General features: G+C 33.1%; 3 protein-coding genes and 1 non-coding gene across 4 annotated transcripts; 3 read left to right on the forward strand and 1 right to left on the reverse strand.

Annotated features, from left to right (window-relative positions):
- Positions 1–1527: 1527 nt before the first annotated feature.
- Positions 1528–8687, forward strand: KU80 (Ku80 family protein). The gene is made up of 12 exons (XM_085700452.1): positions 1528–1680; positions 1828–1920; positions 2640–2691; positions 4643–4774; positions 5527–5930; positions 6276–6562; positions 6678–6873; positions 6999–7205; positions 7327–7494; positions 7576–7881; positions 8193–8323; positions 8427–8687. Exons 1-12 carry the CDS (start codon positions 1666–1668, stop codon positions 8485–8487), a joined length of 2052 nt encoding a protein of 683 aa, XP_085556578.1. The 5' UTR covers positions 1528–1665; the 3' UTR covers positions 8488–8687.
- A 2011-nt stretch (positions 8688–10698) lies between these two features.
- Positions 10699–14653, forward strand: LOC146927056 (F-box protein VBF-like). The gene is made up of 3 exons (XM_085700457.1): positions 10699–11051; positions 13478–13596; positions 14079–14653. Exons 1-3 carry the CDS (start codon positions 10800–10802, stop codon positions 14461–14463), a joined length of 756 nt encoding a protein of 251 aa, XP_085556583.1. The 5' UTR covers positions 10699–10799; the 3' UTR covers positions 14464–14653.
- Positions 14654–15995: 1342 nt separating this feature from the next.
- Positions 15996–16068, forward strand: TRNAK-CUU (transfer RNA lysine (anticodon CUU)). The gene has a single exon. It is a non-coding gene; the product is annotated as a tRNA-Lys (tRNA).
- Positions 16069–18588: 2520 nt separating this feature from the next.
- Positions 18589–25649, reverse strand: FAS4 (RNA helicase family protein). Its single transcript, XM_085700458.1, has 11 exons — positions 25448–25649; positions 24688–24760; positions 24518–24604; positions 24376–24425; positions 24212–24272; positions 23735–24124; positions 23259–23504; positions 22911–23141; positions 22123–22239; positions 20806–22005; positions 18589–20528 (listed from the first exon to the last, which is right to left on the reverse strand). The coding sequence occupies exons 1-11, from the start codon at positions 25486–25488 to the stop codon at positions 19005–19007; spliced, it is 4020 nt and encodes a 1339-aa protein (XP_085556584.1). The 5' UTR covers positions 25489–25649; the 3' UTR covers positions 18589–19004.

Genomic DNA, 25649 nt, shown 5'->3' on the forward strand with positions numbered 1-25649 from the left:
TTTCAAAGGTGTTTGAAGGCTTGTGCTTGCATTTTGGACGAAAGCGTTGACATTGTACTTTGTACGAATTGTACAACCACGTTCTCCACTACTCTGTTTTGTGTCCACGCTTCAAGACAAGAAAACAGCTCCAGAATACGGTCTCGCCTGCATAGATGTTCCTTTGGATAAGGAATGGATTTCAAATTTGTTCTTCATAGGACAACAACCAAATCAGGCAAAAGATCATTGGTGAAAGATCAAGCTTCAATAACGACTCTTTGGTGTGCTGGCAATTTCACAACGTCTCTTTCACACCTCTATATAAAGGAGTGAAGACCTAGAGATTTGGTAATGCAAGAACGCTGAACGAAAGACTCACAACATTTTTACAAGTGCCAAACCTCTGCTGAAATTGTTCTGCATTCACTTAGAATTTCTGTGTCTTAAAGTCATATCTTAGAAATTCTTAAGTCCATTGAGTCTGTATCTGATTTGTATTGTGAGCACCTCTGATTGTATATCAAGTGTTCAACCTTAAACAATTTTCTGTGTAATTTTGTTTAGTTAGGAAGTCTCTTGCAGTTGTGCTTGAGCAGGAAGTCTCTTGATTGTGTTCTTGAGCAAAGGAAGTCTCTAGCTTGTGTGCTTGAGCAAAGGAAGTCTCTTGCTTGTGTGCTTGAGCAATTGTAATCAGATATTACTCTTAGTGAAATCTCCTTGGAAGTGCAAGGGGGACTGGACTACTTCCGGATTGTGGAAGGAACCAGTATAATTGCTTTGTGTCGTTCTTCTTCTCTCTCTCTGTTTTATTCCGCTGCATTTAGATTCTGATTATCACTTCAGAAGCTGTCTCGCTTAGCTTCTGATCAGTGTGTTCAGTTTTTAGGAGAAACGAAGAATTTTTCTAAAACACAATTCAACCCCCCTTCTTGTGTTTTTCTCACCTTCACAACATGCTGATATGTTATGCACTCTACAAGCGACGAGTATTTGATGGTGCACCACACATTAACATTAACTAAATTTAAGTAATTTTTTTTAAGTAAACATTCATTTAAAGGTTGAGGTTAACTTAAATTCAATTTAAGTAGGTACTTGTAAACCGACTTTTACATGTACCCACTTAAAATAAGATTACGTAGAATCATTAAACAAGTTGAAGAGGTTATCACAAATTTCAGTTTAAGTATGTACACTCAAATTCAGTTCACACGTTCCACTTAAACAGGTATGTATACTAAAACTCACTTTACATGATCTCCTTAAACTTAATTTTAAAATAGGAAGAACGATGCAATGAGTTTTGGATGAATTTAAAAATTAAAATTTATTTAAGGATAATTTTATCAATTTTAGGGTGCAACAAAAATTAAATAAGGTGTTTTTTTTTTGACAAAAAAATTAAATAAGGTGTTGAAATGTATTGGACAATTATTTTCTTTCTTTTTTAATCTAAAAAAAATATAGCAATAAAATATTAAGTGAAATCCTTCAAAAAAAAAAAATGATTTGTCACAAAAGCAATACTACTTGTGAATCTTGTTGGAAACGAATTTGACCAATCTTTTGAAGCGGGAAGACGAATAAGCCAAACCCATCATCGTCTTCCTCTGCAAGCTTAACCTTTACACCCTTTATTACACGCGCACACTCTCTCTCTCTCTCTCTCTCCCTTTTCCATCTATGGCTCGCAACAAGGTTCGATTTTTCCTTCCTTTTCCATTACCCTGTTCCATTCCCTCACTCCATTCTTCTGGGTTTAGGGTTTTACTTCTATTTTTTCCCATTTTCCCCTTTTCTAATTTTCTCATTTTTTTGAACTCTTAAATGTGAAATAATACACAGGAAGCTTTGCTTTTGCTGCTTGATGTGGGCCCATCCATGCATCCTGTTCTTCCTGAAGTTGAGAAAGTCTGTTCCATGCTTGTACAGAAAAAGGTACTATTATTTCTGGTTTCAAGTTTCAACATATTCTTAAATCCTACAAATTTACTATTTTTTTTTTATTTTATTCCGTAAATTTTTTGTACCATTGAATACCATCTCTCACAATTTTTTCGCGGCCCAATTTAGTATCCGACAAAAAATAACACCAAACAAACTAGTGTCAGCTATTTTCAAATTGTGGATAAATTAGTCTTTATGTTATAATGAATCGAAGATTAATTTGTCCTCTGTATAAAAATGTTACGGACTAATTTGAGTATTATTTTTTGTAAGGGACGGAATTGGGCTGTGAAAGGAAATTGGGAGAGATCTAATTGTATCTTTAATCTTTTTGTTTTTAGTAACTGCAAATACAAAATTTGTTTATATTGAAATTGGTAATTGTTAAATTCATTTGAGTCTTTATTTTAAGGGACTAAAATCAAATATTATACGTATTACGGACAAATAGCAATATGAGTAAATTTTGAAGAGATTAAAACAATAAGGATCAAAAGAAAAAATTAGTATATTTGCAGGGACAAAAAATATTTATAGGGACTAAAAGCAAAAAATGATATATTTGCAGGGACAAAAACATATTGAAACCTATTATTTTTAAGTTGTTACTATTCCATTTTTGTGTTTGGTTTTGTTTACTAAGAACTTCAATACTAACATGACTATTTTATTTATTTATTTTTTATGTTTGTTTGCATAATAACGTGCAGTTGATTTATAACAAATATGATGAAGTGGGGATTATATTATTTGGAACAGAAGGTACTTACTCTAATCTTTTTTATGATGCAAATATGTGGCGCATGTTGTTGACTTGGTGTTTATTTGTTATGTTTCATTTTTGTTTTAAGTAGAATCTCTGCTATCTTGATTACATTGATGATAGGAGTCGGATACTGTATTAGAATGATGGTCAGTTACAGGAAGATGTTCAGTGTTATCAAATAGTGGCCATGATTGCGGTGGTGGGATTTTTGCCAACCGCTATGGTCAATTTGTGAAGGGTGGTGGTGCCGTTGTGTTTTATGGCGGAAATGGTGGCTTAAAATAGTGAATTTTTGGCCTTCTGCCATGGTTAGCCATCCGGAGCCAATAACACTGAAGATGTTGCAGAACTTCAAGGTCTGCAATTCCCTAGCTCAAATCCGCAATTACACAAATGACAAGATGCTCTTCGTCTGTTAAACCCTATCTTACTACCATGGGATTGTAAATAACTAACCATTGGGTTATCTAACAATACACTCCTCATGTTTGGTGCAACTAGTGCTTACATCATAGTGCAGAGATCTCCTTGGAACAATATTGTCGAGAGTTCCATATATCAACTACATATATGGCTTTCGTAATGCTTATAAAGGCTTGGGCAGTCCTCATCTTACAAGTCGATTTTGTGGGGCTGAGTTAAACCCTCAGCTCCAGTTTTAATATGATATTAGTGCCTATTTAGATTTGTTGTAGGATCGCGGTCTCTGTTATTACCCCTGCATTTGTCCATCCTTCAGATGTTCAGTCTTTGGGGTATTGAGAACTTGAGATTATAGTTATTTCCCGCGCATTAGTCCGTGCTTTTGATGTCCAATCCTGAGTGTGAGAAGGTGTTGAGCGCCCCACATCAACTTGATATATGGATTAGATATATGGCCTATGTAGTGCTTATAGAGGCTTGAACAGTCTTTACCTTTATGTATGGCCGAGTTAGGCCATAAGCTCCGGCTCTAAGGGGAATGATTAACTACAGTTAAGTAGTTAGTTTATTTATTTATTTATTTTTAAGGAAAAAAAAAACAAAAAGTTAAGTAGTTAGTTTAGTTGGAAGAGAAGAAAATATTAAGGTTGAAGGGAAATGGGGAGGAGTATCAGTGAAACAGGATCTGGTTCTGGTAAAGTCCAGGTTTTTCGAAAATCTTAGATTCTTCCATCTTCATAACTTTTGGCCTATTCCTATTACTGTTCTGCTATACATCAGTACAGAATTGGGAACAGGGTTAATAGGAATTTGTTTTTCGTACTTAAAATTTTGATCAAGGTTTTCCATTTTGATTTATTGTTTATACTGTCACGAGTAACTGCAGTTTGTCATGGGAAGAATGTTCGTTTTACTAGTTATTTTCTTAAATTCGGTTGTTTTTATGTTATGAAGGAGTGCTTTGACTTTTTTGTGATAAAGAAGTATTCCTCAAGAGTAAGGAAAATTTTATTACATGAGACTGTAAACTTGTAATATTGTATATAGGACTGAATGTTACAAGGCCAACAAGACAATAAGTTCAATTTTGTAGAGATAAGAATGTTAAGATGGGTGAGTTCATGTGCAAAGCAAGATAGTTAAAAGTGAATATATTAAAGAAAATTTTGAATGTTAAGATGGGTGAGTTCATGTGCAAAGCAAGATAGTTAAAAGTGAATATATTAAAGAAAATTTTGAGGTAGCACCTACATTAAAAACTAGAAGCCTTGGTAAGGAAAGTAGATTAGATGGGTGATTGTCTGGTAATTAGAGGGGAAACCTAGAAAAATTTGTAGTTCAAACCACTAAAAAGAATTTATATTTAAATGGTTTATCTTTAGACATGATATAGGGTAGGATATTATGACTCTGTTTGATCTATGCAGTTGACTCTACCTATTGGGAAAAGACTCATGTAGTTTTGTTGTTATTTGAGTTTGATCGAAGACATCTCTCACCTTTTTTTGCGTTTACTATTTTCAGACACGGATAATGAACTAACTACAGAAGTTGGTGGATATCAGCATGTTGTGGTTTCGAAAAATTCTAAAGTTGTGGATGGAGACATTGTTGAGGCTTTACAACAACTGCCTCGAGGAACTACTGATGGTGATTGTATCCTTAAAGTTATACACGCCACATAAAGTATATCTTATTTACTGAAAATAAATATGCTTTTGAATTTCAACCTACTTTAAAATAGTGATGCTACTAGCTTATGAAAAATAACTAGACCATCTGTCATTAAAAGTTTATCCTTTCGAAAATTCCTTTCTATTACTCCCTCCGTTTCAAAATGAGTGTCGTTTTAGGTGTTTACACACATATTAAGAAACGCAATGATTAAAAGAAATAGAATGGTTATTTTACCAAACTATCCTTAATAACTATTGGTTAGTTTTAAAAGTAATATTTTGGAAGTAGTGTGGAGAGTATTAATTGGAGGGTACAATTGAAAAGAAAAAGTTATTATTGCATTGGAAACTGAAAGTGACATTCATTTTGAAACAATTTTTTTTTGCTAAAGCGACACTCATTTTGAAACGGAGGGAGTAGATTATAAGATTTCATAGATTTGTGTTTCTGATTCCTACCACGTATTCTCACTGCCATTTATCTCTCATTTTAGTTCTGTTTTATTCTTTTTAATAACTGGCTATATATGTGCAGTTTTTTACATAAACAAAAGTCTCCTGTTATAAATTTTAATGACTGCTTCAAGAACAGTTTTTTTTTAACTTAATTTTTGTTGATGGGGCAGTCTTGTATGTGATTGGTATAATGAGCTAATATTTTCCTGAAAACCTTTCTGTTTGTCGTAATAGATCTCTTATACTCTTTTCTGGTTACCTTGACTTCGATGTTAGTTCTTGATGCTGTCATTGTTGCCATGGATATGTTAATAAAAAAGTTTGGAGATACTAACAAGGGAAAGAAACGTCTTTGCCTTATTACAAATGCACAGTGTCCAATAAAAGATCCTTATGAAGGATCAAAAGAAGAGCAAGTTACCACGATTGCTAAGCAAATGACATCTCATGGTATGAAAATGGAAAGTATAATTGTACGAGGAAAACTTAGTCAAGATGCAAACAAGGAAATAATGGATGAGAATGATCGTCTTTTAAATATTTTTTCGAAGGAAACACAGACAAGATTGTTGTATGTTGAGGATCCAATTTCTTTGTTTGGTGCTCTTAAAACTCGAAATATAACTCCAGTGACAGTTTTCAGAGGGGATCTTGAATTCAGCCCAAAACTGAGGATCAAGGTAAGATTTGTAATATGATATGTAGATTTAGTCTCCAGGTCCATAATGAATAATTGTACCTATCATAGTTGGTTAATCGTCTTTCATTTTGCATGTTTTTCCATTAACGATTTTGAAATGCTACAAGTTTGAGTTGGTTATAGACAATATGAATCTTAATCTTTATATTGAATAATTTAAGGCATGGTGAAAACATATGAAGGCATCTTTGATGTTGTTTTTCCTTCATCTTAATGTTTAACGTAATATTTTATTTGTATTACCTATCAAATTTTCTTTTTTAAATAAAGCAGTGATTTGTAAGAAAAGACATTTTATTTTCATGAAACCTTAAATGATAATCAGGTAATGGTGTACAAGAAAACACAAGAAGAGAAATTTCCAACTCTGAAGAAATACTCTGATAAGGCTCCTCAAACTGATAAATTCGCAACACATGAAGTCAAAGTAGATTATGAGTACAAGAGTTCTGCAGATCCGGATAAAGTTGTCCCTCCAGATCAAAGAATTAAAGGTTATCGATATGGGCCTCAAATAATTCCTATTTCCTCTGCTGAGTGGGATGCTGTAAAGTTCAAACCGGAAAAGGGTGTGAAGCTTTTGGGATTTACTGATTCTTCTAATATATTGAGGTAAGATTGCATATGCTTTAATGGATTGTATCTGATTTAATTTTATAAAACCTAAAGAAGATTTCCTGACTCATTATTTCGCTTTTCTTTTTGTTTTAAAATGTGTACACTAAAGACACCAATACATGAAAGATGTCTATGTGTTCATAGCTGAACCGGGAAATACAAAGGCTGTACAGGCAGTTTCTGCACTATCAAGGGCTATGAAGGAAATGAATAAGGTGGCAATTTTACGGTGCGTCTGGAGACAGGGACAAGCGAATGTTGTTATTGGGGTCTTGACACCCAATGTATCTGATAGAGAAAATCTTGTAGGTTTTTGTTTTTGGTCTCAGTTTGTGTTATTTTTTGGTTTACTTTCACTGGTTTCTATTCTGTGACTTCCTTTTTTATTTAATAATTAACTGTTTCTTGCTTTTATGATTATGATGTGCAGCCTGATTCATTTTACTTCAATATTCTTCCTTTTGCTGATGATGTGCGTGAGTTTCAGTTTCCTTCTTTCAGTAGTTTCCCAGCATCGTGCCAGCCAAATGAACAACAACTAGAATCAGCAGCTAACTTCATAAAAATGCTTGATCTTGCACCAGACGGGAAACAGGAAGTTTTGCTTCCTGACTTTACCCCAAATCCAGTACTGGCGGTACATATTTGATCCACCTATCTGTGTCTAGTTTACTTCCTTCTTTTCCATTTTCTTTTTGATTTTTTTCTCTTACAAGGGTTTAAAGTTTAGTTTCTGACATCAGATTTTGTCTTTTCAGCGCTTTTATCATTATCTTGATCTGAAATCAAAGCATCCAGATGCTTCAGTACCTCCTCTCGATTATACACTCAGAAAAATTACAGAACCTGAGACTGACTTGGTTTTGCAAAACCAATCTGTCATTGACTCATATCGTAGATCTTTTGAGCTGCAGGGAAATCCCTTGGTAAGAATGAGTACTTAGTTCTTAGTCGAGTAGATGGTACTAATTTCAGATAAGTTTTATATTTGAAATATCTCACTGCAGAAAAAGCCAAGGCGTTTTTTGCGAGAAAAGACAAGTGATGAAGAGGGTAAAGAAAACATCACTGCCCCGCCTGCCAATCTCATCGAATATACATCTATTAAAGTTGAGAAAATCGGGGATCTGACTCCTGTCCAAGATTTTGAAGCCATGATTTCACGCCGAGACAGTCCAGATTGGGTTGTAAAAGCAATCAAGGATATGAAAGATAAAATATTTGATATGGTAGAGGACTCCCATGAAGGTGATAACTATCCCAAAGCACTGGACTGTTTAGTTGCGCTTCGCAAAGGTTGCATCCTTGAGCAGGTAATCCATTTCCTCTTGAATGCAAAATAAAAAATAAAAAAATTAGGACATCCCTATTTAACTTATTATCAGTGTGTTATTACAAATAGCGCACTATAGCATAGCAGAATTTGAACAGATCACTAGCGCTATAGCAATGTAGCATAGTGGACGTTGAACAACCACTATTTTCTACAGTCCGCGATTAACAACACTGCATTCTAATTTATTTGTTATCTTATCCCTCTATGAATTTGTTTGTTCAATCCTCCTATGCTTCTTTTTGCATGAGAATGGTAACTTGTTGATTTCACAAACTTATTTATGTGAAGGAACCAAAACAATTCAACGATTTCCTTAAACATCTTTGCAATTTCTGCCAAGAGAAAAACCTTCAAAGTTTCTGCGAACATCTTGCTGCTAAGGGACTCACATTGATCCCCAAAACAGAAGCTATAGACAGGTATTTTTTGCATGATCTCTTTCTCTAATGGTTTAATTTATTTTAAAGTTTTTTTTCTTTTCACTTTACCATATCATAATTGTTCTTTGTTTTCACAATACAGTGATGTCAGTGATGAAGAAGCCAGAAGTTTCTTGGTAAAGTCTGAATCCAAATGTGATTAATTCATATATTAGTGCTGAAGCATCCAAAGGGCTTCAATTTTATGCTTTTGGCAGAATACATGAATATACTGTAAATATTATTCGTACTACCTTAGATTCGGATATTTGATTTCCTCTGAAAAATTTAAATTTGCTGAGCTTGAATTCCACAGTTTCATGTGCTTAATACAAGAAATGCAGTCTAGTTTTGGATAGAGGAATATACAGTAGCAGTAAGCGCTATACTCTTTCATTATGCTTATAAACATCGACCAATCATCGGATGCATTATGCTTATAAATAGTGAGTATTTGCAAGGTGGTAGTAGCTAATATACCGCCACATAATAGTTTAGGTGGTTAATTTGGTGCATTTATGCATTCGGCATATCCGCAGTGGTGGATCTTGCCCAAAATGTTAGGGGAGCGACAGGTGAATTTGATTGATAAAATAGGGAACGAGCGCAATCCAATTCTTTTTCTTGTTACCTATTTGAGGTAAAGGCAGTGGGTCGAAACACTCACCGTCAAATGGTGAAGGAACCGACAAAAAATGGAATAAAAAACTTTTTTCTAAACCTAATTCTCAAAAGGTTGTATTGAGAAGCAATATACTGGGTATATTGGCTAAACCTTCATTAAGTTCTTTGTGGTCCTTACATCATCAACTTGAGTTGATTTAAAAACAAAGACAAAAAATGTTGAAAGAAAATATTTGAAATATCATTGTTTGAATACAAAAATATAGAAGGACTAAAAATTAAATATGATATATTTATTTTATAGGGCTTAAAACTTATTTAAGCCTATTTGTTTTTAAATGTAACATTTTAAGAGTTTAATTTATCTTTTTAAAAGTTTAATCTATAATTTCTTGAAATATAGTGTAATTTTGATGCATGATTAGTGTTATTTTTTTAAGCAAATGATTAATGAATTTTAGCTGTGGTTGAATTGATAGGGAAAACCTTAGTTTGAACTATGACTGTAATAATATTAGAATTTACTAAACTCAATCAAACTCAAAGGGTTGAGATAAAAAAAAAAAAAGTGTAAATTTTTATACGATTATTACACAAGTCCATGCCATAGTTGCAAAGAAAATTAAAATAAAACAATCACATGTCATTTTACGTTTGATTTTTAAAGCATTTATGCTTGAAGTCCATCGCTTTTTATAATTTGATGACTCTAGTTAATTAAACGTGTAATAAAAAAATTCATTATCACCAAACGTGTATAACAATTGCTCCAAAAAAAAAAATCCATTTTAAATACGAAAATGATTTAATTTATTAGAAGTGGTTTAGATGATACCAAATTATTGTGTTGAATGAGAACAAACGTGATATGGTGACATTATTTTATGAGAACAGAAGAAACAAAGTGAATCAACAACAAGAAGTGTCAGTGAGTTGACAATACGACCCTCACGGATATAAAAACATGGGTTTAACTCTTAAAATTTTATTTATAGGGACAAAAACATATTTAATCTTTTTATATACCGTTGAATTTATCATATCAGGGTTGCGACAATTTTGCATTATTGTGATTCGATTTTTTTAACGATCCGAAGGGAAGAGTTTTTGTTAATCTGGAGTTCGACTGAAATGCAAGTAAAATACGGTAAGAATTGTTCCATTCAGAAATCGAACCCAGATTCTCCTTAAAAATTCGTCATTTGATAGATCTCGTTAACTACCTGAGCTTAATTGTTTGATTACTTTATTTGATCTTTTACACATTGAAAATTTAAAGCATTCATATAATTTCATTACTTTATTTTCCATTAAATGAAAAAACGATACTTATTGTGGATTATATGTTGGCTAATAATTTCATCAATTTACTACCTTGGATTATTATTATTTTTTTTTTTTTGAGGAAGACCTTGGATTATATTTAAGACCCATTTGATGGAATTCCTGGACAACATTGAACAAGTACCCTTTTGATAAGGGAAGAGACACGATACTCTATCTTTTCTCAATATATTTTTCTTTCTATACTGTTTACACAAACTTTTCTTTCTCATATGGGTTAACAGTGATTATTATTCTCATAGATATTATGAAAAATGACAATCTGATTTCAGATGTGCACATGATTTGCCTCCATGTTGACATCCTCATGCATATTAAAAACAATATGTCGTCATACTAGCATATGTATGGACCCCGTCACCCACAGCATACGTATATTGTAATATATAAAAGCATAGCTTACCAGTTGAGTTAACAATATAGAAATCAAAGCACCTTGAAATTTTTTCATATTTTCATTTCAAAGTTTTCAACATTAGTGAAAAAAAAAAATAATAATCACTACAGTATGGAAATTCTACCTCAAGATTGTTTTGCACATATTTTATCATATACATCACCTATTGATGTGTGTATGGTTTCTCTAATCTCCTCAGTTGTGCAATCTATGGCAGATTCAGATAGTGTGTGGGAGAAATTTTTGCCACATAATTATCAAGGAATTGTTTCTAGGTTGGTGGATCCCCCATTGCCTTGTTCATCAAAGAAAGAATTATTTGTCAGGTTATGTAAACCCCAACTAATTGACGACGGTAATAAGGTAATTTTAATTTTGTTTTAAAGGACAAATATTAGTATATACTATTCATATATGTTATGTTATAGTGCTATGTTATGTTGGTGTTTTGTATCCAAAATTAACAAGTGCATTAAGAATATTCCTTATTCATAAAAAATTATTGTTGACAAATTATCTTATAACATGTCCTACATAAGTCAAGTCTATAAGGGACATATATCTTCTGCTGCCATGCACAGTGTTTTTCTCTTTCTACTATTGAATAAATAATTTTCACTATAAAAATAAGGGTTAATTATGTTTCTAGTCCCTATAAAATAGCGACTTTGTAAGTTTAGTCCATACTTAATTTTAATAGCATTTTTAGTCCCTAATTTTGTTTTTCTGCACTGAGTATTAGTCCCTACTCAATTCAAATTTGTTTAATTTATGCTTAAACTCTTAAATTTTTGAACAATTTTTTACAGACATGTTTAGAACATTACTAAAAGTTCGTCCGCAAAAAATTATTGCAAATTTGATTTCTACATCCAGATTTTATTACTTTTTATCTTTAACTTTTGTCGTTTTAAAAAATTCATATTTAATTCATTTCATGTCAGAAAATTCTAAATTTTAGTAAACGAACCTTTCATAGTGTTCTAATCTTGTCTCAAAAAAACCGTTCAAAAATTTAAGAGTTTAAGGATAATTAATCAAACTTTGTTTTAGCAGGGACTAAAATTATAAGTAAATTTTTTTTTATAGGGACTAAAAATGCTATTAAAATTAAGTAGGGACTAAACTTACAAGGTCGCTATTTTATAGGGACTAGAAACATAATTAACCCTAAAAATAAAAGAAATATAATGAGATTTAATGATTTAATACTAGTTTGCTTGTTTATATTAAACAAAGCCACATATATAATATGATTAACTGTAATTATTCAAAGAATACGAATTGTGTTGAATTTTTATGTAAAAGGAAGGGAAGAAAGGTTAGGTTAATTATTGATAATCGTATATCCATAAGTCGCCTGACTCATTACGTCAAAAACAAAAATCACGTGACTCATGAGTTGGAAATATGCAGGCCACATTTGTCAAGTTGATCAATATATGGCAAATAATGACCTCCAGACACGTAGGGTGGCAATTCATGTAGGATTTAGTTGAGAGACCATGAATACTAAGAAAAAAAAGTTGATATTTGAACAGTGTAATAACTTTTGGATACAGAATAAGAAATATTATTAAACAACTTTTAAATTGTCAAAACAAATTTTTCTAAGAAAAAATTAGCAAGAACAAAATATTATTATTTACATGTCCCTTGGGCAACTTTTCCATACATTCTAAAATCTAAGTAGATGTCTAATGTATTATCCCTCAAAAAATTATCCAATGTATTATATAATAGCTCAAAAAAATCTAATGTAATATTATATATGTAAAGAAAAACATGTGTACTTATAATAATTTTCCTTTTATAAAATATGTTTATTTTTTATTTTACGTCTTCCAAAACACTTATAATATTTACAGTGAATATATTAAGAAATAAATGTGTACATATAATAGTTTGAAATTGGTTTTATATTTTAAAACAGTTTTTTTTTTCTTCAAAAGGGTTTATAGTTAAGGACATTTTTTTTTGAAAAATAACTAAGGACATTTTTTTTTTTAAAATAATATATCATACACACACAACACACACATATAGACGCGCGCGTCAAGATAGCGTTTTAAACTTTGAGAGCTATAATAAGGGGGTCTATGATAACTCTTTATACCTAAAAGATGGTTTACTATGAAGCACGGATACGGACACGGACACCGACTCGCCGACACAGCTAAATTTTTTAGAAAATCACAAAATGCAGTGTAATTATATGTGTCGGTGTCGTGTTGGTGTCGGATACGACACGTGTCTGACACGGGGACACGCCTTATCCAAGGAGTGTCCGTGCTTCATAGATGGTTTATGATATCACTTTGTACCTATAACCGCTATTACACATTGGTTTATCATATCTTTTTTTTTTTCTTTTTTTTTTTTTTTCATATAAACGCTATTATAGAATATCCAATAGAGAATGGAGGACGCAAACATTTGCAATATAAATGCAATCATTGTTAACTTAAGGTTGCTTGTGTGTGCTCAGGCGGGGGAGCAAATATGAATTTAATAAATTCATATTAGTTGGAATTTACTAATATGAATTTAAATCCATATTTGCTCCGCTGCTTGTGGATACACAAATCACCAGTTAAGAATATGCGTTTATATTTTCATTTACTAATTAATTATTTATTGTGGGTATACAAGTCAGAATATGTGATTAATTAGAATAGACAAAATATTTGTCTAATTTGATGATTTTAATTGATTGATAATATAAAGTTGTTTTACACTGTTAGTCTATTCTAATTAATCTCTTTAACTATACCTTGTCAATGAAATAGATGTTTTCAATTGAGAAAACAACAGGCAAAATCTGTTATTCGTTGAGTGCAAGGCAACTTTCAATTACATTTGGAAACAACCCTCTACATTGGTCTTGGAGACAAGTTCAAGGCTCACGGTTTGTGCATCATCCTAATTCTCTAATTAAAAGTGTAATATATATATATATATATATATATATATATATATATATATATATATATATTCTTGGGTATGGGACAATAACATCCATTGACACACAAAAATAATCAAATTTGTTCTCTACTTACCTTTAAAAATATAATCTTAGTAGTAATATTAGTTGATCAAATTTTTTTATAATTAAATATGTTTTTAGTCCCTATAATTATTTTAAATTTTATTGTTTGTTGATGTATGACTACATATACTTTCTAATTCGCACGAATTACAAGAATGACTTTCTAGTCCCTCTTAATTTTATCAAGTATATGATATTGAAATTAAATGAAAGATTAAAATTTTGTAAAAAATAAATAAATATTTAACCATTTTATTATATAGAGAAAACGGGTCCAATTTGTGATTGAAAAATGAACATATTTAACAAGTTTCTACCCCTATTTGTGGTTTTGTGTGTAGGTTTGCAGAAGTTGCTGAACTTAGAACCATTTGCTATCTAGAAACTATAGGGAGCATAAACAATGAAATGTTGTCACCAAAAACAATGTATGGAGCATATCTAAAAGTGAAAAATGTGGATAGTGCTCATGGGTTAGATTTGTTACCATGTATACGTTCAAACTGTAAAAGAAATGGGAAAGCCTCTTGTCTTTGCAATTGTGAGCATAATGATGAATGGTTGGAGATTGAGTTAGGGAGTTTCTACACTGAAAAAGCTCAAATTCAAGAGGTGAGAATGTGTCTCAAGGAAGTCAAAGGTGTGCACTTAAAAGGTGGATTAATTGTTGATGGAATTGAACTAAGACCCAAAGCTTATGTTGTAACATTTTTATATGATATTTAGGGTAGAAGGGTTTTTTTTTTTTTTTTTTTGAGAGAAGGGTAGAAGGGTGTTAGATAATTAGTTTTTATAGTTTGAATTATCAACCTCCAACTTCTAATCCGATTTATTATTGTTAATTTCTCATGCTTTAAAACCTATCTGGTGTCCTTATATCAATCAAACAACTACATGAGACAATGCCCTTCTATGATATTTGTTGTAAAAGTATCCCTCATAAAATTGGAACAAATCTCAGCAAAAAAATACGTTTCTGTTATATTTTCTGCTGGCAAATTCGAGCCCCGATTTTACCCATACGACCACCGATTTTTCAAGTAGCAACATGCTGAAAAACCTCAGCCAAATTCGAGCCCGGACAGCACCATTCAGGTCCCGATTTTGACAGATTCAAAACTCCAATTTTGAGTCACTTTCACAACAATCTCCATCTTAACTCTAAATTAGTGATGATGTCAATTTAACATAAACACTCCTCGAATTCACAACAATATTTATAGTTTTTATTGAGTGATATGTGTACATTTGTCTCTTTTTAAATGTTCTTTTTGAAAACTCGATGTTTTTAGTTTTTCAAAATAGCAAACAACTTATGTCACTTGCGATTAAAAAATGTTATGAAAAACTCATTTTTTTTTAAATTGAATTTCCCAAGAATTATTTGTATGTACTATTTCTTGAAAAAAGACTGTTCCACATAATTTAATATGAAAAATATTTCTGAATAAAAATAGTCACTCAACGATCTTTAAAACCGAAACACAGATCTTTACAAATCAATTTGTTTTGTTTTCAACACCCTTTAGGGTAGGTTTCATAACATTATGGATGTAATGTGTAAATACCCTTCAGGGTTGTCTATGCCCCCAATCCTTTGTATATCTATTTTTTTATATTAATGTACTTTTCATTTTGCATCCAACATTCAAAATAAGCAAATGAGTTGTAAATATTCAAATAATAAATTAATAACGTTTTTAATCCATCTATCTCGACTTTCTTTTAGGGTTGTTGGGTAACTTAACTGGTTTGAGTTAATGGATTAAATGAGTTGAGAAGTGAAAAATCCAGAGTCCAATTCATGGCAACGAGAAAAAAAATACTAACATAATAATAATAATTTAATTAACATACTAACATTTGCCATTCAAAATAAATCTATCTCTACTTTTCAACAGACACGATTAAAAATACTAATAATAATTAACATACTAATATTTGTCATTCAAAACAAATCTATCTCTACCTTTCAACACACACTATTGAAACTAAACTTGAACATAAGAAGTTCAATCCCAATTATTTTACCACGTAAATTATTTGTTGCCGCTATATATGTCGAGAGATAAGTGTCATTATTTAAAAAAGCTCTTATTTAAATATCCAAAATGTATTGTTTGTTTCATAAAATATAAATTTAAGTTTTTCAAAATTTTACAACTTCAATTTATTTTTTGAATAGGAAAGTTCACACTATCACACTAAATGTATTTTAGAATGTGTTATATTTGAAACGAATGACATGATAGCAACAAGCCCGTCTAGCTCAGTTGGTAGAGCGCAAGGCTCTTAACCTTGTGGTCGTGGGTTCGAGCCCCACGGTGGGCGTTTCTGATATTTTTTTTTCTTTTTTGTCTTTTTCGGTGCAAACACATTATGTTGAATCTTTTAGACCTGGACCGATTCAATAGTTTTTTTTTTATTCACCAATTAAATAACACTATTCATTATTTTATTTGTATAGCATTTATCAATAATTACAGTAGAATATCATGAACAAGCACCTTGAGATATATTGCTAAACAAAATTTAGCTTTTCGTGGAACAAATGACAAGATTATCTCTTGTTGAGATGATTGTTGAATGGGATCCTATCATGCAAAAGCACCTTGATCGCATCAAGAATAACAAGATTGATTCCTATTATCTTAGTCATAAGATCATAAGGCTTTGTTTGGGAGTTTGGAGGGGAAGGGAGGGGAGGGCTTTGGGGGGTTGGAAATATATAGAAAAATGGACAAAAAATTCACATTTTTTGAAAAAACGGTTTTTTAGAGAATGATAAACTAATACTTATGATTAATATACTTTTAATTTTAAGAATATTATAACAACGTAGATTGAATTTGAAAAATTCATATAAACCCTCCATAACCCCCCAAAACCCTCCCCCAATACAATTTTTGAGTTCTCCCAAATGAGGGGGATTTTTTATTATGAGTAAAAAATTAACCTCCAAAGCCCTCTCCTCCCAATGTCTTCTATTTCTTTCACTTGCTCCTTCCTTTTTTCCAAAACCCTCCCCTCCCCTCCCCTCCAAACTCCCAAACAAAGCCTAAATGAATTGATTAATATGTTTGATAATGAAGTTAAAAGTGCAATAATCTTAAAAATTAAAGAAGTAAAATTATTTTTTATACTTTCTTTTGGGTGCAAATGCAAAAGTAAGAAAACAAACGACAAACAACGGAAAATGACTAAGGTTGAGAATGCATAATTCTTGAGGCATCAGATTGAAACAAAGTCTTCAAGCCTTTAGAAGGGTGAATCTTGATGTCATTTCTAGAACCAAACTTTGCAAAAAAAATTTGCACATGCATTCCCTTCTCTACGAGTGTGAGAAAGATTCACTTTCCAATTCGAATTCAACAACTCTTTTATAATGATCAGTGAGCTTGTCAGTAGCAAGTATTTTTGACAATATGCTAATTAAATTTAAGATTAACTCCGTTGATAAGAAATTGACTAACTCATAATCTTGTACTCCCTCCGGTCTCAAATATAAGAAAAGATTCCTTTTTTAGGTTCATTGAATAATTAATGTATTTGCTTTACAATGTAGACCAGATACATTAACTACTCAATGAACCTAAAAAAGAAATCTTTTCTTATATTTGAGACCGGAGGGAGTATGTTGAACTTCCACCGAGAGTGTGAAGACCTCTATGATGGGTTATTTGTAACAATTTGAAAATTCACGTTTACATTTATAACTACTTCAAGCAGGGACAATAATTTTCTCCGTTTCAAATTGAAAAACGTTTAAGTGTACTAACTCCATTGGATCATTTGAATTAGGTTCAGTAAAAATAATAATTTGAATTAGGTTGAACGAAAAATGACAATATTGCATTTGTGGATGGGATTAAAGAACAATCTTAATAAGTAAAAAAGGAAATCTTAATGCAATGTAGTTGCAGAATGTTGGGTATTGTATGCAATGTAATATACTGCAAGTTACTTTTTTTCTTCTTTCAGAATAGTACTTGTTTTTTATCTGAGAGAAAAAGATGAAAACCGTATGTTTTTATGGTGTCAAAATGTGTAAAAGAAATCATTTGCGAAAAAATAATTACACAATCAGTGGTGTGAAGTTCCGTTGCATTAGAGAAAAATAATATACGAGTTTAATTTATATACAATATCAGTGGTATGACAAACCATCTATTTTTAATTCATTAATTGACAACATATATAGATTAAACTCATAATATAATTTTCCTTGGATTATAAAAGTATGTTCATTCCACTTTCACAAAAATGTTCAAAAATAGATTTCTTGATGTCAAGGATCCACACATTGAAGTAAATTTCGATTGTTCAAGATCAAATTTTAAATTCAATAAATCAAATTCTAAATCTACACTTCGAAAATTGTCCCATCTTGATCGATGGAACGATCCAAAATACTTGACATAAGATTTTCAGACAGCATGGAATCGAAATCCAAAATTTTCATACAAGTATGCACTTATGGTATTGTAGCATTTGGTCATATCAATGGTAAAACCCGTGTTCTTAACTTTTTAATTAAACCCTACAAAGCCACATTAGATTTAAAAACACCAAAAAAGTTCACTCCAGTAGTAGAATTCTTATGAACTCAAGTTAAAACAGATTCTTAAAATTAAGAACCACATTAGAGTTGCTTTTAGTTTTCTGATAATGGGTATTATTTCTGTATCTGATCCGCCAGAAAGTATAGAAAATTAGGATTGGATAAATGCCACTTGATGAGGACTAGACTCATTTCATGAACATGTTCTGCTTTAATCCTAAAATACAGTCAGATGATCATGCTGCCGAATTAAAGTTTCCTGCTTTAAGATCAAATAAAATTATCCACAATTTAGATTATAAATTGTAAATTTATCTGTAAAAATGTTCTCTTCTGAACTCTATTAAGAAAACAACAATTACAAAGAAAATATTTCACACAAAATTGCTTAATACTTGGTAGTACATAACTTAGAGTCACTTCAGAGTTTAGATAAACTTGAAGCACTTAGAAATACTAAAAGAATGAAGAATATTGCAATAAGTAAACAAAATTTAGACAATTCTAGTGCCAGTTAAAATAGCATCTGTATCTCAGCTTTTTAGAAGCTCTCTCATATAACTTCTACAACTTTAAAAGGACTTTGAAGAAGCATACAATTGTTTTGAATAATAAGCTCTCAAAACTAATCTAGAGATGGCCTTGAACTATGAAAACAGCCAAATGTAGGAGTTTCATATGCAATTTTACCTTAACTGTCGAGCAATCATTGCCGCGATTTAGATTTTACTTTTGACTTTCTTTTTAAACTTTTATGCAGAGGTCGTTCTTGTGTCTCTTGCAGCACTTCGCCAAGTATTTGTAACCATAGCTCTTCAAAGTGCTTGCGAAAACCCTGTTGAAACCAATCCAAAATTTCTGAAAATAACTCTCTTGGATTCTGCTTCCACACTATTCTCAACATGGCAGAGCTATCAATCAACCTGCTATTTAACTTGCTTATAAGATTTCCTACCCTTTTTTGACCAAAGGATTCTCTCCTCAAAATAGTTTCAGGAGGGGCTGACATGTATTTTCGAACTGATTTCAAACATGGACACACCTGACCTTCAAGTAAAGCATAGGCAAACACCTGCACCCGAAGCTCGACATTGCTAATGGGTATTGAATGCTTAGGAAGCTCCCAACAGAAGCGTCCAAAGGTTGGGATGACCCAACATTTTACTTGGTCAGCCTGTGCATCATAAAATGGCCTGGGATCTGTCAGGGGCGGAGAGAAGATGCATGAAGACTTTGCATTCTCAACTAGCCAAGTTGGGTCCACATTCGTTACTCCATGCATGTATGCTCTCTTCGCACTCGTCTCCCCTTCTTTGTTTGGTCTTTTTGTCTCTAATAGCTCATTGTAAACCAGAAACTCGGGGCGTACAGTAGAAACTGATGACCAACGATGAATGAAAATACTTTCATCAACCATGCATGACTGATACCTACCGGCACGAGAAATTGTCTCTCCATCAGCGGTCTTCGAAGAAATTGGAATACGTTTGGCAACCCTATCTGCCCAGCCAGCACATATTGCTTGACAAATGAGCCTTTCCTCAACCAGAGGGAGAGGATAGTGCGCAGAAGAAACTCGCCAAGCATGTTCCACATCCTCTATTGTTCCATGAGTCCATGAGTACTCTTGTTCTAAACCACCTTTATCACTCTGAAAAAAGACCAATCTGAGTAGTTGCTGTCTAAGTTTGGACATTTCATCCATGGTTTTGAAATGCAATGCATTGTCTTCACAGAATTGTACTGAATTCTGTGAATGTTCAAAACACTGCAAGGCATATGCTATGGCTAGCGCATCACTACTGACAATTCGAAACTTTTCACGAGCAACTTTAGAGGTCTGTTTTAGTTTCTTTCTCTTCGTCTTTTCTGTTTTATCAATATTGTTCTCATTGTCTCCCATTCTAGATTTCACAGAAGTTTCTGAATCTTTGTTGCTATCATTTCCTTCATATTGCATTACAAAAGGATTCGGCAAACTCAAAGCAGCAGCAGCTGCAACAGCATATGCCAAAAGCAGACTTGAGTTACGAATACGCTTGTACCTTGTATTTTTTATAACAGTAAGGATCATTCTAGAATGACGAGGACTCAAAGGATAAAGTGCCATGGCTTTTCCCAAAAGTGTGAGCTCATCATTGCTATCAAGTGCTTCAAGAGCTCTCAAGCAATTCTCAGCTTCAAGCAGGGAAGCAGCCTTAAGAGAAGTAGGAAACGGGAAGTTTGCAACCTATATAAAAAAAAATCATTGATATAAAAATCCAGTTTGAGTAGGAATTGAGAAAATCAAATTATCAGACAATAGAAAGGCTCAATAAAATCACGCGTGGAACAAAGTTGACAGTTCACGAGCAAAACTAAGAATATAAGTAGTATATAACACCATAAACCAAATTGCTAGTGATATATAGTGGAAAACCTACTTCCTTGCCTTATAGTTAATGATAACATCCAATATAAACAAGTAGATGGAATGAAAACTCGTAAAATCAAAATATCAAACTTACCTTCTTAATTTGCATGGATTTCAAGAGAAGGACAACACCATGAACAGGTACTTTCTCAACTTCAGCAGGAGAGAACTCAGGAAATTCATTACTAAAAGCTGCAGAAGAATAGAGACGATAACAGTGTCCCGCAGCAGTTCTTCCAGCTCTGCCTGCACGTTGAGCAGCAGATGCCTTACTTATCCATTTCACTTCATATGTCTCCATGCCATTAGAGGAATCATAGTTCTTCACCTTTTCCCTTCCAGTATCAACCACATACTTAATCCCTGGAATTGTTAAAGATGTTTCTGCAACATTTGTAGCAACAACAACAAGTCTCTCTCCCTCCTTGACTCCATCAAATACACGAAGTTGAGCTGCAGCAGGCAGCATAGCATAAAGTGGTAGAACAAAGAGTGCACCTGGAGAGGAATTGTGATTTTCTCTAGCTATTTTCTCCCTGCCAACTTTTGATTGGTCTAAACCATCTGTATTCACATTCGAGGAACTTAATGTTGCTTGCCCAGACAAGTTTTCGAAAGCAGCCTTCAATGAAGCAAGACTTCCTTCATTTCCTAAGACATCCACAATATTGTTATTGTCCTCTGAACCGTCGTCATTATTTTTATCATCATCATTGAATTCCAATTCACTCTCTGTTTCTGAATCATAAGAATCAGATTCGTTCTCATCAAAATTATTGTCATCTTCATCATAACCACTAAACCTATCAGTTTGTTGCATGGATGAACTTCTAGGCATCTCAAATGCTTCATTAATCTCATTAATATTTATTCCCTCAACAGAACTTGTTTCATTGACCGCATTGCTATCATTTTCCACAGATGCTTTAACTTTTTTCATGATAAACTCCTTTGAAGCTTTGCGTAGCTTCCTGCACAAGTCCTCTACTTCCCTTTGTCCAGTGACAAAGACTAGTATTCCCCCAGATGGCAACTTCTTGTGAATTGCCAAGATCTTCTTATATGCAGCACCAACATAATCTGTTATCTCGGTTTTCTTTGCAAAATACACTGTAACTGGAAATTGCCTCGTAGGAACTTCTATCACAGGTGGAGGAGTGTGGAATAACCTTCCAGATGTGAAGTCTTGCACTCGCAAGGTGGCACTCATCAGCACAAGTTTTAACGGAAAAACCATTTTATCAGGACTTATACTTTCTCCTGAAAGGACCATCTTCTGTTGTTCATCATAAATCTATCATAATAGAATGTAGGTGGCATGAGTATTAAATGAACGGAAATTACAAAATAAGATAGTACGGATTTAAACTTAATTTGAAAAAAATTGGTATAATGAAACACTTTGATTTACCTTTTGGCGAGTTCTGATCACACGCGAGAGCATCCCTATCAGAATGTCTGTGTTCAAGCTCCTTTCATGAGCCTCATCAAGAATTAGGACAGAATAACGCCTCAATAAAATATCATTCTGCATCCAGAGGTATTCAATTAAACAACAAAAGTACAAATGATTCTGTTACTCATCTTGTTTAGTGTAACTAATACAAGTAAGAACAATTACATCAGAACAACATATCTGAGCATAGAGTGGAATAAACAATATCATCACAAAGTAATAAACAGCAGCAACACTGCCAACAGTGGTAATAGCAATGACACTTGCAACTACTATGAATAATAGCCAATGAACAAATGAAAGAGAAAAATCGTAATCAATCCATTGTCAGTTTCCAATCTAATGTGATAAAAAAAAAAAAAATACAGAATCCTAAAATGTACATACACATAAACCAATGAAAGAGGAAAGTCATAATCAATCCATTGTCAGTTTCCAATCTAATGTGATATGAAATGTACAGAATCCTAAAATGCACATTCATTCACATACAAATGATAACGTTCTCAAGTATTGAGCCGAAAAATACATGTTCTTAATTAAGGAATGATAAATTCAAAGATTCTATCCTGTATTGACTTTATGCAACCTACAAGGATCCTAAATATGAACAAACGTTTCTATCTTCCCCACAAACTGAACAAAGGTCTCTCCTTATTTATCATTTGAGATAAGGCTACAAACTCGTAAAAGAACCACCAAAAAGAACAAAAGGGAAACATAGCAAGGTAAAATATAACAACCTGAACTTCTCGCAGCAAAATTCCATCAGTCATAAACTTGATAGAACAATTTTCTCCAATTTTTTTATCGTATCTAACTTGAAAGCCAACCTCCTTTCCTAGCCGAACACCAAGCTCATATGCCACACGCTTTGCTGTGGCAAGAACAGCCACTCGACGTGGTTGAGTGACACCAATAATACCACTGCGAGCATGGAACTTGCTTGAACCATAGCCAGCTTCATAAAGAAACTGATAAATTTTGAAATAATAATAAATTATTATATTGTCATCATTAGTCAAAATGTAAGCTAGTTTTGAATGATAGACAATACCATCATAACATACTCAAGTAAAAGGTATACTAACCTGAGGAACCTGAGTTGTTTTACCACATCCTGTTTCTCCACATACGATGACACTGGAATTGTAGTTTATAGCTTCCATTATCTCTTGCTCCATCATGACAATAGGAAGATCCTTTCTTTTCTCTTGAACCTCTGGTGGCCTATAAACATGCACAACTGTAGGAGTAGTCAAGGGCCTTTGTGTAGAAACATGTGGAAGATTACTCAATTCATTGAAGTTCGTGGAGGGGTTCTCATCTTTCCTGTCCTGTATCAAGTAAAAAATGCCAAAAAGCATTGATGTAAGTTGCAGATACTCAATATGGAATCTTATAGACATACTATAGTGTGTATACAATAGTATATGAAAAAATATTTTCTCAAAGCTTATTACTTCATAAGTGTCATAAATTCAACGTTCCAAATGAAAAAAAGAAATTGAATCTTGTATCTTGATTGCACAGTGCACACCCACCAATTACTGAGAAGGGATTATACCTTTGAATTGTTGCTTTTTATGTCATCAATAGAACAAGAGGTGGGAGAAGAACTTCTGATTTCATCAGGTTGCTTGTCAGTGGAAACGTCAGCCACAGGTTCAGCGACAGTTTCATAATTCACAACTTCATTTTTGTGAACTAGTTCTTGAGGGGACTCCAAAGGAACAGTAGTTGTATATAAAATTTCTTTTTCGGTTCTAAAAGGTTGAATGACATCATTTTCCTCAAATTCCTTAACCTGCACCGTATGAATCTCTTCTTCCTCGGATTCAGATGTACATGCAATATCCTGTTTCCCTGACAGGTCATCATCGTGTGGGAGTGGGACCTCCAATCCTTCTTTCAATAAATGTACAGCCTTCCTACGCTTTTCCTTCACGGTCTCAACCTACAATATACAATGGCAACAGTCGGCAAACAACCCTAAGACTTTTAATATTTTTGTAAAAGTATAATTGTTTTTGACAATACAAACCCGATTGATATTGCACGATGACTGCAGAAGAGGAAATGCATACTCAGGAAGCGTGTTCTCACTGAAACAATAAAATAAAAATAGTTCCATTTTTTATTCAACAACTTAACACTTCCCATAGAAAACAGCATCAAAGCAGAAACTGTAGCAAACTAATAACTTACTTTAATGTCTTAAGGGCTTTTTCCAGCAGAAGTTGCTTCTCCTTGTCATCCTACACAAATGAAATGTACCAAACAAACTGAGACCCAAGACAAAAAAGAAGAGAACAAAAATCATATTCTTTTTTTGTCCCCCCCTACAAACCTCTGATTTCTTCAACTTCTTTTTCTGAGTTTTGCTCAACTTCTGTTTCTTATTTGATTGGACTTTACCACGTTTCTTTCCACGTTCCTAATACAACAGAATTTCGATCACACAAAATGCGTAAAAATGCAAATTGAAAGAACACATAACCATGTTCAAACTATCCCTACCTGTTCCATCCCTTTCCTTTTCTTCATCTTCTTAGTTGGCAAAATTAGTGCATTACTATCACCATCTCCATAACTAACCTCAAAAAAGAAACAAAATTATAAGAATCATATATAGCATTAACCAAATATTGATTCAGTCTTTTCTTGCTATATGAAAAAGTTTTCCACACACACCGATCAAATCAGTGTTGTCAATCGCAGATTGCATAACATAGCAGTTTGTTAAAATTCTCCTACACCATAGAGCTGCTAAAGCCACCGTTTGACAACACTTTGTACACCCTCCGCTCATTATATTTAGAAGTGTCCCTTTTGCAATATTTCAATTCACCTAACTACAATTTATTTATTTATTTATTTATTTTTAACTCAAATCCGGCTTCAATACTGACTAAACATGGGGACCAATCCCACCGTTCACTAGCGGGGCCCACTTGAAGCCAGGAGCAAAACCCGGTATGGACTGACCCAACACATGAATTGTTGACACCAGGGTGATTTGAACCTAAGACCTAGACAGGAGCACACTTCTCAATTCCAAGCCTTAACCACCAGGCTTCACTAACTACTATCAACAATTTGTTCAACACTACATCAAATCATATCTCATTCCTATAAATCACTTTGTAATATTAGTTCCTAAAATATCTTGACGAATATCAGTGCAATAAGATGTGATTGGATTGGATTGGATGAATGTGTAAAACATTATTTACACGGACAATGCATTATTTTGAAGAAAAGGGGTGAGGTGATTTACCTTTGAGAATTAATCTGAACATGGTCTCCAATACTTTCCATTTTGAGTGACGGCGGTTCGAACGGCAAGAGCTGATGGCGGTTCCGGAAGGTTCCGAAGGATAGCTATTAAACTGAGTGATGGTGCACAGAGAGAGACCGGAGAAGGTTACGGACGCGGCGCGGGGTCTCTTTCTTATTGCCTCAGTTCCAAAACCCTCATC

Source organism: Medicago sativa, chromosome 4 (genome assembly GCF_051527215.1).
Source record: "Medicago sativa cultivar Bolivia chromosome 4, Bolivia_mono, whole genome shotgun sequence".
Classification (NCBI taxonomy): domain Eukaryota; kingdom Viridiplantae; phylum Streptophyta; class Magnoliopsida; order Fabales; family Fabaceae; genus Medicago; species Medicago sativa.